We start from the raw sequence: 15,292 nt of genomic DNA, 5'->3' as shown, positions 1-15,292 counted from the left end.
AGTTACAGCAACAAGTCAGTATATTGGGCACTGGAGAAATGTCTCTGGACTTTAGTCTTGGCACCAGGTGTCATTCCACATATTAATCTTGGTACCAGATAAGGCTACCCATAATGTATGACTTGTACTGTAGGTACAGCTCAGTGTCCTTTTCCTTTACCAGGGCCGTCCTCGTTCCTGGTCCTGCGTGTACGCACTGATGATGTTTTTATTCACCCTTTTTAATCCTGTTATCTGTGATCATGATTGTCCGTTACCCATCTAGGGGCTGGAATGTGAGTTGCAGGCACGGCGGCTGTAGCTGCGGGCATTCACAGAAGCCAGATTTACTATCTGATGCTACTGCAAGAATCTGTAGGGCTAAAGCGGGGATTTGGGTATCCTGATAATAGATAGACATTGTCTAGGTTGACAGTCGATAGGTCGATATGCATTAGGCCAACAGTTACAAAAGATCGACAGATAAAAAGCCGACATGGTCGACACCCTTCTTCTTTTTTATTTATTTATTTTAGGGGGGGTAGGTGGTGGGGGGGGTTTACATGTTTCCCAACATTTACTTGATGTACTGTCCACGTGGACTACGATTGGGAATAGTAACCTTCAGAAAGCCACCTTGCACCGAAGCCAGCCTGGTCACATATTACCAAATAAAAGTTGACATACAAAACAAGAAAAAGCGTGTGTCAACCATTGTCATGTCGGCCTTTTAATTGTCAACTTTTTGTACCTGTCAACCTATTGACTGTCTAGATCTCCTATATCACACCCTGAGATGTGTGGCTTTGCCAATGGAAATGCGTATCACCCATTGCTTTTACGCAAGCTGCCGCAACTGTTATCATTGGTGTCTGCACTTCCACCAGTCCTTTACTATGTGCAAGAGATGTCGGAGGCCGGCTTCCCTTCCCCATATGCATTACTCACACCCACTTCACTCCCATAACACAGGGCCTTATTCAGGTTGGATCCAACCCGCAGTTTCCCGATTTTCAGGAAACTGCGCAGGACCCACTCTAGACATTCTGCGATTACCTCTGCCCGAGTGACAGGAGTTTTCGGCGATTACCTCTGCCTGAGTGACAGAGGAGTTTTCGGGGAGGGACGGGGGCGGCCGACGTTGGGGAAAACGGGGGCATGTCACCCCCGTTTTCAGGGAGTGGTGAGGCCAAGGACTGCCATGCTGTCGCAGTTTCCTTGGTGTTGCTATGCTTCCTGCGGCTGCAAATCTGAATTAGGTCAGACTTACTCAGACTGCAGTCGCAGATAAACATTGCGACCAGTGGTCGCAATATTCATCCCGAACTGCGATAGCATCGTAGTTTTTAGCAATCGCAAATGCAGGAAGAAGCTGGTATGCACCTCCTCCTGCATTTGAATTGCTAAGGATCGGAACGCAAAACTGCTAAGAGCAGCTTTGCAATTATGAGCCAACCTACATAAGGCCCACAGTGTGCTTCTATACGATTGCATTGTTGCTGCCTAGTTCCCACTCTAAAACATCCAATTTCACACACACAGATCTGTCTGAAGTCCATCCAACTTAGAATAGGACAAACATACACAGAAATTAGTACATTTACTTCACATTTTTATACAGCTTTATCTCTTCCTAAGCCATTTTATTAGTCTGTTTCCAGTGTGGTAATCCCCACGCAATGCAATAAACCGTGGGTGTAGCTTGAAGTGTATGCTACAAATGACGGGGTTTATATGGACTGTTTAAAAGACCCAGGCATCTTATGGGGACATGTGCAGAAGAGCTAACTAACCAGTTGAGAAGGGGTCTGGGTTCTTTGGGAGAATGTTAAGAACAAATTAGATGAGATGCTATAATGAATAGATAAACACTGTATGGTGAGGTTCCAGGACAGCGGTCAAGTGGGTACTCCGGGACAGTGGATAAGTGTGGTCTCTGTGACACTGAGATGGGAAGAAATGAGATGGCAAAACACAGACCGTTGGTACAGGAAAATAAGTTAACACAGTGTCTGACTGGAGCATGAAGTGCTGGTGCATGCATGATAATGTACCAGATTTATAACACAATGCACTAAAATATACCATGAACCTACTCCCTAGAGGAGAAGGTGGGACCCACTGGTGTTTCCCCATATACTCCTGTGGGCCAATCTAAAATCTAAATTTGGATCATTGAAAGCAGTTTCAGGCTATAGTGATGCATTCTAAGGATAACTCCTTAAACACCAGAATTCCACAGTTTCTGTAGCTTACCCAGAGCGACGGTAGGCATGGACGTAACTATTGTGGATGCAAGGGGTGCCATTGCTATGGGGCTCAAAGGCTTAGGGGGCCCTGGACCCAGGCTATAAAGTGGCATACCAATTTCCCAGATTTGCCTGCTAAGCAGTTGGGTCTGATTCAGCTTGAATTGTGTGACATTACATTTTCAGTGAAAGGTGTGTGTAGTGGATGTTATAATGTTAAGGGGGCACTGTAATTTGGCATAATTTGCTGGAGACCACTGTAATGTGGCACAATATTAACTGGAGGGCACTGTAATGTGTCATAATCTGATATGTGGAGGGCACTATAATGATACACAATATGAACTGGGGCACTGTAATTTGGCACAATATGAAATGGAGGCACTATAGTTTTTCATAATATGACCTGGGGTGCTGTAATGTGGCATCATTTGAACTGGAGGGCATTCTAATGTGGCACACTAGGAACAGGGGACACTGTAATGTGGCATAAAATCAACTGGGGACACTATGGCATAATCTGTACTGGCAGCCCTACAATGTGACATTATGTAAACTAGGGAATTACATAAAATAAACTAGGGTACTACTGTGGTACATGATATTGACTAGGGCACTACTATGGTTCTAAAAATGTTCTAGGGAACTATTATGGGGCATAAAATGAATAACTGCTATGGAGAGGGGTGTCTCACCAGAATCACTTGGACAGGGCCACTTCAATATATTGCTATGGGGCCCCCAAAGTTGTGGTTACACCCCTGATGGTAGAAGTTACTCAGGGGCAGATGTATTAACCTGGAGATGGCATAAGGAAGTGATAAACCAGTGATATGTGCAAGGTGATAAAGCCAATCAGCTCCAATATGTAAATTAACAGTTAGGAGCTGATTGGCTGATGCCTTTATCACCTTGCACATATCACTGGTTTATCACTTTCTTATGCCTTCTCCAGGTTAATACACCTGCCCCTGTGTGTCATCCACTGTGCAATGTACATTTCAGATTTATTTTATTTTTTTCTAACTGGGAGGGTTTCAAACCGAATTTAAATTTACTATTTTGTTGTTTTTCAAGGACAAAGTATATTCATCAGTACTGAAGCAATGCTACAAAATGTATAAGGTAAGTAATATAAACACTGTCTGACATCTAATTTTTGGGGAAGGAATAAACTCCACACAGTTGATCAGACCGCTCTCATTACACTTTATTTTGTACTGGCCACATTAGTGCATATTTACTGATTACAATGCATACGACCCACCTTGTCAGCGCAGAAATATTATAATGGAGCCAAAACATAAGCAGAATAGAAATAGGATCAAGTGGCCACTGTTCATTTCTTCAAATAAAAATCCAAACCTACCGGGAAAAGAAAGACAACAGTTCAAACACATAACCTTTGACCTCTATAAATCTTCTGTTTATAAAACCACATTAAATTGTTGTGATTTAATACAAAGCCCCAGTTAGGTTTTTTAAGTTTCTTTCCCCCCTATTTTATTCTGCTGCCTGGTTCATTTAGTGTAGTTTGTCTTATGTGGGGGTTTCCTTATCCCTTATCAGGGCACCACACCATAACCCTGTACATTGGGTATAAATCATGTGTGAACAAAACCAGAGGAGTTACATATCTGTAGGTGCAGAGAGAGAGAGCCCTCTCCTGAAAGCTTATATTCTAGAGCAGTGATTTTCAACCTTTTTTTACTCGCGGCACACCAAACAATATTTTAAAATTGCCAAGGCACACCATCAGTTCCCCACAGAAAAAAACTAAATTGGCCCTCACAATAAAAAAAAAAAGAATAAAAAAAAAAAAAAAAAAATCCATTGGCCTACACAGAAAAAACAATCACATTGCTCCCCACATAAATTATGTTGCCCTACATAAATCCTATTGCTCCACACATAAATCAATCCCATTTCTCCCCACATAAATCCTATTGCTCCCCACATGAATTATTCACATTGTTCCCCCCCTAAATCCTTATTCTCCCCACATAAATTCTATTGAAATCCTATTGTTCCCCACATGAGAAATAAAATAACAAATATTATCATCAGCTGTCCTCCTCTCTGTTCCTCAGTGGCGGGGGTTGTTCATAGTGGAGTGCTGCGAATACTGAGCAGCGGGCGGTCGGGCAGGTGTGGATGTGGGTGGGCAAGGAAAGCTGTGTATGAAGGTGGGAAATGGAAGATGTGTATGCAGGCGGGTGGGCTGGCTGGGTGAGACGTGGCGGCCGTGACCTATGATATCACACCGTTTTCAAGGCATATGTCACGGCCGGAGCACGACTGATCCTCTAAGAAGAGCCTGGGCCAACAGTTCACTCTGAAGGTGCAGGAAGCTGCTCTGGCTCCGCGGCACACCTTGCAACTGGTCGCGGCACACTAGTGTGCCAAGGTACACTGGTTTAAAAAGCCTGGCCTAGAGGGAGAGTGCAATTCTGAGACATGGACATAAAGGTTATTATTAAACAAAACCCCGGGGGGGAGGGAGTAGGAGTATGATGGATAGCTGTGTTTGACATGAAAACCAAATAATGTTAACTGTTAGTTAACCTAACTACAGTAGGAAAACTACAGCACTAATTAAATTACATAATTGGAAATATTGTAAAAAGCTTTTTACAGAGCAGTCAACTTGAAAATCAACCTGAGATATAAAGAATAGTTACATATACCTAGGGGGCAGTTCAGTAGTGTTGTCAGAGATGCTAGGGGAGAGCATTGTCTCTGTGCACCAAACATAGCCACTGCAGAAGAAGAGAGCTGTAGGGTCCCAGGCACCACATCATCACGGAGATGTAGCCTTTGTAGCTGCGGCTTTACTGTATAACCGTGAGGGGGGTGGGGCATCCTCCATATTAGAAGGTTGCTAGTGTCAACTTTCTGAAGCAGTGGATTTACAGAATTTGGCCACATGAAGGTGTGAAGGAAGAGCGGACACCAGGGTGCATAGGGTGTCTGTGTTGCATAATGGAGGCTCCACTATAATCTGGGGCTCCAGTTTCCTCTCGCACTGCAAAAAACATACTGGTAAGTTAGTTGGCTTCTGTCAGAAAAGCGTCTCTAGTGTGAGTCCATGTGGTAGGACATATAGATTGTTAGCCCCACTGCTACTGGTATGTCAGTGACTATATGTAAAGAGCTGGGTAATATGTATGCACTTTATAAACAACTGTTAATAAATAATACATCTCCCAAACTCTGTATCACAATCATAGAGTCAGAGGCATCATAAGGGGGGTGCAGACTGCACCTGAGTGTCACCCTGGCAGGGGGTGACGCCAAAATGTCGGCTCCTCTGCAGATACCGGGAGCCAGGGTGCTGCAGTGTGGCGTTATCCTGCAGCACCCAACTTTTCTCACTGAGAAGGAGCATGAAGGGCAGATAGTCTCCGGGGGTAGAGCAGTATTTTCTGGGATGCTGGGCACGCCCCAGTTGTGATGTAAATGAGGGACCTCTAGTGAGGCCATTGCCCCATTGTGATGACAGCAGTGGATTTCCTACGAGCCCACGGTCCTTCCCACAAGGCCACGCTACCTTTTTCTCCGGCAGGGTCCACAGGTTATCCACAGGATAACATTGGGATATCATGACGCGACAGCGGATTTGCACCAATCGGTCAAAGCTTTCGGCCTCCCACCATGCAGCGGGCCCGTCTATATATCCCCGCCTCCTGGCTCAGGCAAATCAGTTTTTCGTTTGGTGCTGCAGGAGCCGGATCATGGTCAAGAGGGCTGCTGGTTTTTTAGCAGCCATAAGCTTTTTTATTTTATTTTTATAGTCTACTATTTTTTTGAGCGATCTTTCTAAAAAAAACGTCTTATACGTACCTTTAGAAAGAGTCGCTCCAACAACTCCCTGCCGGCTCACGACAATGCTTACCCACGAGTACAGTGCTGTTCCGACGGTCATCTTTGTCTGATGTACTAGCAAGTCCAGCAGACGTTACCAGGCTGTGGTCGGACCACGGGGAGAAGGTAAGGCATCAGTTCCGCTTAGAGGGGGAACACGGAAACAGCTGCATTGTTTTGGGAGGGGACTACCAAATAGTCGCTGACACAGCTGCCACCTCGGGTGCACCAGCGCTAGGCCCTAGGTATCCTAGGCTCTAGGGGTAGTATGAGGCCGCGATCCCTAGGGTTGATGTCAGCAGTGGGGAGTCAGACGCTCCATTGGTCGTCCCTCCCCCAGTTCATGACCAGTTTCTCCGAGTCTCCCGCCATGAACTTATTTCCCACTTCCGTCTGAGACGCTGTGTATCTAAGGGGACCCAGTCGCAGCATAGGCAGCTGTGTGACTGGTGCGTCAGTGTTCACTTGGGCGTCTGTGTTCACTGTAGGTTCACGGGCCAGTGTGTACACTATTAGCATCTGGATCTATTCAGCGTTCGCTAACGTATTTGATCGATCCTGGAAGCGGGGTGAGCCTCCCTGTGTCCCACTCTACTGAGTCGGGTAATACAGCACTAAGTGTTATATTCAATAAGAGTCTGGTCCATTCCGACATGCAGTTGTCGGAATGGATCCGACAACCCCTATTCAAAAGAGCGGCCAAATCCGACTGTCTGATTTGGCCGCCCCCATTGTCATGTCCTGCTGCTGTCAGCGGCGCCGGGAGGAGGTAATGTCTGCGGCGCCGGGGCGAAGGAGAGATGTCTGCAGCGGAGGAGACGGGGGAGCAGCGGCTGCAGCAGCGTAACAGAAGGCTCACGGCAGCGTCCTCCCAGCTTCAGCAAGCGGGACCTCGCTTGCTGGAGCCGGGTGGACGCTGCCGCTGGGTTCCTGCTCTCCCCGCTGCTCCCCCGTCTCCTGCTCTCAGCTCACTCATCTCATTCCGACTTTTTTTAAAGTCTGATTCAGATTGTCGGAAACGGGGCTAATACCTGAAGCCGCCGATCAACATGCATTCCGCCAGAATTCCGACAAGTCGGGTTTCCCGACTTGTCGGAATAAATGGGGCCGTAATGAATAGGTCGGAACCCCTTTCGACCTAAAACTGTCGAAAGCTGCCGTCTTTCCGACAAGACGGCAGCTTCCGACAGTTATTGAATATACCCCTAAGTCTCTATCTACCTTTGAGTATGAATAGTTGGATAAATGCCTGATGCATATGAGTCTGATAACTATTGCTGAATACGGTTAAATCCTATATAAGGTAATGCAGTAATGTTTCTCCGACATACAGTAATTGAAATGTATTTGTAGTTTAATTTTGTGCTCATATTGCTTATTAAACTAATGTATAACCTGTGCCTGATTGCTGACTTTACTATACTGTAATTCTGTCAGTTTTTCTGTGTATTCTAATCCTCAATGCTGGTGGAAAGCAGGGTAGGGTCCAGGTGTTTATCACGTTAACAAATTTAAAGTGATTACAGTCACAAATTGTGTAGTAACACTGGTGGTCATTCCGAGTTGATCGCTAGCTGCTTTCGTTCGCTGGGCAGCGATGAGGCAAAAAAACGGCACTTCTGCGCATGGGTATGTTGTTGGCTCGCTAGCTGCTTTTAGCAGCATTGCAAATGCTAGGCCGCCGCCCTCTGGGAGTGTATCTTAGCTTAGCAGAATAGCGAACGAAAGATTAGCAGAACTGTTAATAAATATTTTTTTGCAGTTTCTGAGTAGCTCCAGACCTACTCCTAGATTGCGATCAACTCGGTCAGCCACTTCCCCATTTCTCCAGACACTCCCGCGTTTTTCCCTGACACGCCTGCGTTTTTTAGCACCCTCCCGGAAAACGCTCAGTTACCACCCAGAAACGCCCCTTTCCTGTCAATCACTCACCGATCAGCAGTGCGACTGAAAAGCGCCGCAAGAACACCAGCAAATCTACTTTTTGTTTTGTGTAAAATAACTTAGCGCATGCGCTCTGCGTACCATGCGCATAAAGCAACAAATCGCAGCATAGCGAAAATCGGCAACGAGCGAACAACTCGGAATGACCACCTATGTGCAAAATGTTTTAGTTGTCACCGAAGCCTCTTAAATAACCGAGGCAAGCACAGGTTCTAGTTGAACCTTCATAGGCTACTTTGCACAGGCATTATCCAATATAGCTGCCAGCTCTTATACCAAGGATAGGTTACCCTATTAACCCTTACATGCAGCATTCATTCTGAGGTTTATCCACCTCGGGAATTGGTAGCCTCTCAACAAAAGCAGGCTGAAAGGCCGGTGGTAAGTAAATCGCATAGACATGAACATCTTCATAGTCTACACATGTTTTAGATGAGGATTCGTCGAAGGATGAGGACTCATTGCACTTCGGAGGAAGGTCTCAGCTCAGTGGACATAGCTGAGTTAATTAGTGCTATGTAAGCCATTCTGTTCGCAGATCCTTTGTTAAAAACTTAGGCAACAGTGTTTAAAAGTCCCAAAACAGCTGATGGAAGTTATACAAGAGGTTTGGGGTACGCCCAGTAAGAAGTTAGAATTCCATGAAATGTAATTCCAATTATCCTCGTCCAGCTGGGGACTGTTTAAAAAAGGGATGTGGCTCCCAAAGTAGATTTGCATTTCATAGATTGGTGCGAAAATCTACATTACTTCTGCTTTCAACATAAATAAATTATGTCACAGATAGGAGAGTCGATGGTTTTCTAAAATCCCATATTGCACATATCAAACAGGCAGCGATAATTGTATATTGATACAATTGCCTCTCAGGCATTAGGTTCAGCAGTAGCCGCTCGCAGGGCGGGTTGGCTATGTACATGGTAAGCTGACTCAGAATCCAGGAAGTTTCTGGAGTCTTATCCTGTTTTACTGGAAATATTCTTTTTGGTAAAGAATTAAACAGTATTTTGGAGTCAGAAGCATACTCCAAGAAAGTGAAGTTTCCTTTCACACATAAATTCAAGTCTAGTTTCCAGCTTTTCAGTCCTTTTGGAATCAAGGAAAAGGAAAGGGTAATGGCAAACAGTCCCAATCCAACAAGTCCGGTAAGACTAAAAGGTATTGGGCTACCAGAGGACCGTTTTTTAAATCTGAAGATAAGCCATCAGCCTGATGGGGACCCAGAGTGGGAGGCTGACTTCTTCAGTTTGCACAGATCTGGCAGCAGTCTACTACAGATGCTTGGGTGCAAGAAGTGGTATCTTATGGTTATGATGTACAGCCGCACCACACTGGACATGCCCAATCTTATATGATCTTGGAAGCTAAGCAGTGTTGGTCCTGGCTAGTACTTGGATGGTAAACCACCTGGGAATACTAGGTGCTGTAGGTGTTTCAAGAAACACCCTCATTAAAAGTTTGTACCAGCCCGTCTTCAGTGGAAACGAAGACCAGGGCTTTGCAAGAGGCAGTTCAGGAGTTGCTACAGTAGTGATAATTCCAGTTCCTCCTGCACAACGGGGACAAGTTTTTTTTTATTCCAACCTGTTTTTACTCCAAAAGCCAAATGAGTCATTCCAGCCCATATTCCATCTCAAATCGCTGAACAAGTACATTTGGATGCCTCTGGTTTCATATGGAAACTTTACGTTCCATTATTTTGGCCATGGAACAGGAGGATTTTATGGTACCCCTGGATATCCAGGATGCTTATCTACATGTTCCTATAGCACTGTTCCATCAGCGCTATGTCGGGTTTGCTATCCTCCAGCATCATTTTCAGTTTCAGCCCCTACCATTTGGACTGACCACCGCTCCCAGAGTATTCATCAAAATTATGGTAGTGATTGCATCTTATCTCCCTTTGCAGGGAATAAGGATTTTAAAAAATCCATACCTCGGTTTATTAATCCTGGCACAGTCTCAGGAATTGTTCAGTGTCATCTGCAACAGACAACAGCTTGTTACAGAGATACGGTTCACTCAAAAGTTGTCAAAGTCGTCTCTGGTTCCGTCACAACGGATGACTCACTTGGAGGCTTTGTTGGATTTGGGTATTCAGAGAGCAGTTTTACCTCTGAACAAAATATCCAAAATTCACTTAAGGATTCAGGAGTTGCTACACAGTCAAACGGTATCCATTTACGCGGTATTGCATGTGATAGATTTGATGGTGTAGACATTCGACATGATGGGGTATACTCGGTTCCACTCGATACATCTGCAACGTCTGATCCTTTCCAAGTGGAAAGGTTTTTCATCAGACAATAAAAGCGCAGATTATGGTCTCTCCTCTGAAAATTACAGTGTCAATAGCCTGGTGGTTACAGACATCCTATCTGGACAAAGGGAGGCTCCTTTGGATATCAGATTGAGAAACTCTGACAATGGATGCCAGCCTGCAGGGCTGGGGAGTAGTGTCAGGAAGTTGTTGTTTCCAGGGACAGTGGACCAAGGAAGAAAGTTGCCTGCCTATAAATATATTGGAACTTCAGGCCATATACTGTATATGGCAGTTATTCAGGCAAAGAATATCCTTCTGATAAACCAGTTCGAATCCGCCCGGACATTGCAGTGGCAGTAGCGTACCTCCACTATCAGGGAGGAACTTGCAGCCAAAACACAGTGAAGAAGGTAAGTCACATCTTAAGGTGGGCAGAACTTCATTGTCCGCAGTATTCATTCTGGGAGTCCTAAACTGGGAAGCGGATTTTCTCTGTCGACACACCATTCATGCAAACGAATGGGCTTTACACCCGAAGGTCTTACAAACTCTTATAGATAATGGGGGTTACCGGAGATAGATCTCATGGCGTCCCATCAGAACAACAAACTTTCCGCATATGGGTCAAGAACAAAGGATCCCAGAGCGACTTTTGTGGATGACTTGTCAACTTTTGTCTGGCTCATGTGTTTCCACCAATCGCCTTGTGGTCCAGGCGATTGGTGGAGGGTCCTGGTTATCACAAACACCTGGATCGACTGTCTTTGATGGCATGGCTCTTGAGACTTCCATCCTGAAGGCAAGAGGATTCACTATGGTCCGAGCAAGGAAACTTTCCTCATCTCGCATTTATCACAAAATATGGCAAGCCTATATTCAATGGTGCAGTGATAAAAAAATTTAAATAAATTGACCCTTGGTTTTTCAGTTTCCAGAGTCTTGGCATTCCTTCAAACAGGAATGCATAAAGGTTTATGGGTGGCTTCCTTGAGAATGCAAGTGTCCGCATTGACTGTATGGTTTCAAAAGAAAATTGCTAATCTGCAGGATGTGCAAACTTTTTTTCCAGGAAAATTTGCACATTCAACATCCTTTATTCCTCCTACAGTGCCATCGGACTTAAGTTTAGTCCTGAAGGCCCTTCAAGTTGCCTCTTTTGAACCACTAAAAAGAGTGGATCTTAAATGGTTGACAGCAAAAGTTCTCTTTCTACTAGCTATTGCTTCATTTAGAAGAGTTTCAGATTTAGTGGCATTGTTATGTCGCCCTCCATTTCTGATTTTTTTTTTTTTTTTTTTTTTTTTTTTTTTACAATCCAGATACAGCGGTTCTTAGAACCAAATCTGGGTATCTTCCTAAGGTGGTGTCACAATTCCACCTTAACGAAGAAATGGTAGTCTTGGTCTTCCAGGGGCCGGACCTTTCTGCGGGAGATGCATCGTTGGACGTAGTCCGTGCCTTAAGGATCTACGTGGATCGTACCAGTGCCATCAGAGAGACAGATTCTCTTCATTCTGTACGGATTTCACAAGAGAGGATGGCCTGCTGATAAGCAGACACTGGCAAAGTGGCTTTGGATGAAAATTTCAGAAGCATATTCTCAAGCTGATCTCCCTGTTTAGTCTAATGTCTCTGCTCATTCTACTTGTATGATAGGTCCATCATGGGCAGCACAATGTGGTGCTTCAGCAGAATAGATATGTTAGGTAGCCACATGGTTTCCATTAACACATTCATTAGACATTATGCCTTTGATACCTTTTGCCTCTCAGGACGCTGAATTCTGGGGAAGGATTGTGTACAATCAGGAGCGTCCCCACCACTAAATTACTATGGGACATCCCAATGTTATCCTGTGGTGAACCTGTGGACCCTGCAGGAGAAATATTTGTTATGGTAAGAACTTACCGTTGATAAAGGTATTTCTTCTAAGTCCACAGGATCCACAGGGATCCCAACCCGGACGCACCTGATTTGAGGATCCTTTCACTCACTAACCTCTTCCTCCTTGTACGGAAGGGTGTGCATATGTGTTCTTCTTACCTGATTAGGGCTCTCTATGATGCTCCTGCCTTGAACTTTGGAAAAACAACTGATTTGCCTGAGCCAGGAAGCGGCAATATATGGACGGGCCCATTGCATGCTGGGAGGCCGATTGGTGCAAATCCGCTGTTGCGTCATCATATCCCAATGTTATCCTGTGGATTAAGGAGAAATACCGTTATCAACGGTAAGTTCTTACCATAATGAATACTTCGGGCACAGAAGTCAGAGGGCTGAAGTCCAGCAGGCTTTTGGCCGCACAAGGTGTCACTGACACTGATAAACCACCTGTAGGATTATATGGAAAGAATAATCAGAACCCATCAATTTTCTCTTATGAGTGAACTTAAAAACTGTTTTGTGTGAAATCCTGAACCATGTGCAGGCGTTTATTACAGCCAAAGGTGGCAACACCTATTTCTACCTAATTCTTAAACTTTTTAAATATTTTGGGGTCAGTCTCATTAGGTGCCACAGGGGTGCCGTTGTAATGGAGCAGAAACTCTGGCAGCCGCACCCCGAGTTGCCCCCCTTGCAGCCCAATCTCACTCTGGACTTGGCAGATTTGTGCACACAGTCCTGTGGGGCTGCAAATAAAAATGTGTGTTCAGAGGTTCTGTAAGTGCGGCATATAACTTAATTGCGCCGCAAGGCAACTCACGGCTAATAGGCTTGACCCCTTTGTGTCAGTCATTGTCATTTTGGTTTATTGTCCAGGTTAATAAAATATTAATTAAATATGGTTTCTCTAACGTCCCAGTGGATGCTGGGGACTCCGTAAGGACCATGGGGAATAGACGGGCTCCGCAGGAGACATGGGCACTTTAAGAAAGAATTTAGATTCTGGTGTGCTCTGGCTCCTCCCTCTATGTCCCTCCTCCAGACCTCAGTTTGAGACTGTGCCCGGACGAGCTGGGTGCTGTTCAGTGAGCTCTCCTGAGCTTGCTGTGAGAAAGTATTTTGTTAGGTTTTTTATTTTCAGGGAGCTCTGCTGGCAACAGACTCCCTGCATCGTGGGACAGAGGGGAGAGAAGCAGCCCTACTCTCTGAATCTAGGTCCTGCTTCTTAGGCTACTGGACACCATTAGCTCCAGAGGGATCGTACACAGGATCTCACCCTCGTCGTCCGAACCCAGAGTCACGCCGCCGTCCCCCTCGCAGAGCCGGAAGACAGAAGCCGGGTGAGTATGAGAAGCAAGAAGACTTCGAAATCGGCGGCAGAAGACTCCGTTCTTCACTGAGGGAACGCACAGCACTGCAGCTGTGCGCCATTGCTCCCACGCACCTCACATACTCCGGTCACTGTAAGGGTGCAGGGCGCAGGGGGGGGGGGGGCGCCCTGGGCAGCATATGGACCTCGTTTGGCAAAAGTACACACATATACAGTTGGGCACTGTATATATGTATGACCCCCCGCCAAGAAAATGTATATTTAAGCAGGACAGAAGCCCGCCGTCGAGGGGGCGGGGCTTCTTCCTCAGCACTCACCTACGCCATTTTTTCTCCACAGCTCCGCTGAGAGGAAGCTCCCCAGGCTCTCCCCTGCAGATACACGGTAGAAGAGGGTAAAAAGAGAGGGGGGGCACATAATTAGGCGCAAAAATCTATATAAACAGCAGCTACTGGGTTAACATTAAGTTACTGTGTTATTCCTGGGTTTATAGCGCTGTGGTGTGTGCTGGCATACTCTCTCTCTGTCTCTCCAAAGGGCCTTGTGGGGGAATTGTCTTCAGATGAGCATTCCCTGAGTGTGTGGTGTGTTGGTACGTGTGTGTCGACATGTCTGAGGTAAAAGGCTCCCCTAAGGAGGAGATGAAGCAAATGCGTGTGTGAGTGGTGTCTCTGTCGACACCGCCGACACCTGTTTGGATATGTGAAATTAAGTGCTAAGGTAAATTTATTGCACAAAAGATTAGAGAACAGACAGGGAATCTACCCATGTCTGTCCCTATGTCGCAGAGACCTTCAGAGTCTCTCAATGCTCACTATCCAAAATAATAGACACTGATATCGACACGGAGTCTGACTCCAGTGTCGACTACGATAATGCAAAGTTACAGCCAAAATGGCAGGAAAGTATTCAATATATGATTATTGTAATAAAAAAATGTTTTGCATATCACTGATGACTCATCTGTCCCTGACACAAGGGTACACATGTTTAAGGGTAAGAAAGCTGAGGTAAATTTCCCTCCTCTCATGAAGAAAAAGAGCGGGAATCTCCAGACAAGAGACTGCAGTTTCCCACAAAGAATTCTCAGGGAGTATCCTTTCCCTACTAGGGCCAGGATACGATGGGAATCTTCCCCTAGGGTGTCACGTTTGCCCAAAAGGTAGCGCTGACTTAACAGCTATCCTCAGGGATCCTGCAGATAGCATGCAGTAAAAGTACTTTGAAGTCCATTTACACACATTCTGGTACACTACTCAGACCGGCGATTGTGTCGGCATGGGTTTATAGCGCTGTAGCAGCGTGGACAGATACCTTATCAGCAGAGATTGAGACCCTAGTATGTATATATATATATATAGATATATATATAAAACATGCCCAAAGAGACATTAGTCTACTGGGTTCTAGAGTCAACGCTATGTCGGTTTCTGCTTGACGTGTCCTGTGGAACATGCAATGGACAGGTGATGCCGACTTAAGAGGCATATGGAAGGTTTACCTTACAAGGCTGAGGATTGTGTGGAGAAGGGATCTCGGACCTGGTCTCCACAGCTATAGCTGGTAATTATGATCTTTTGCCTTATATTCCAGCACAGCCTAGGAAAGCACGACATTATCAAATGCAGTCCTTTCGATCACAAAGAAACAAGAAAGTCCGAGGTGCGTCCTTTCTTGCCAGAGGCAGGGGCAGAGGAAAGAAGCTGCACAACACAGCTAGTTCCCAGGAACAGAAGTCCTCCCCGGCCTCTACAAAATCGACCGCATGTCGCTGGGGCT

The 15,292-nt window shown here is 45.5% G+C and overlaps 1 protein-coding gene and 1 pseudogene across 7 annotated transcripts in view; both read left to right on the top strand.

Annotated features, from left to right (window-relative positions):
- CCZ1 (CCZ1 homolog, vacuolar protein trafficking and biogenesis associated) overlaps window positions 1-15,292 on the top strand; it is a 185,200-nt gene that overhangs the window by 39,637 nt on the left and 130,271 nt on the right. For all 7 annotated transcript variants that reach the window (XM_063934490.1, XM_063934487.1, XM_063934485.1 and 4 more), the window contains exon 6: window positions 3,306-3,353. In XM_063934490.1, coding sequence (XP_063790560.1) covers window positions 3,306-3,353 — 48 coding nt within the window. The remainder of the gene's footprint in view (window positions 1-3,305; window positions 3,354-15,292) is intronic.
- Window positions 9,350-9,468, top strand: LOC134947359 (5S ribosomal RNA; annotated as a pseudogene).

Source organism: Pseudophryne corroboree, chromosome 7 (assembly GCF_028390025.1).
Source record: "Pseudophryne corroboree isolate aPseCor3 chromosome 7, aPseCor3.hap2, whole genome shotgun sequence".
NCBI lineage: Eukaryota > Metazoa > Chordata > Amphibia > Anura > Myobatrachidae > Pseudophryne > Pseudophryne corroboree.
This window is presented reverse-complemented; position numbering and strand designations above follow the sequence as displayed.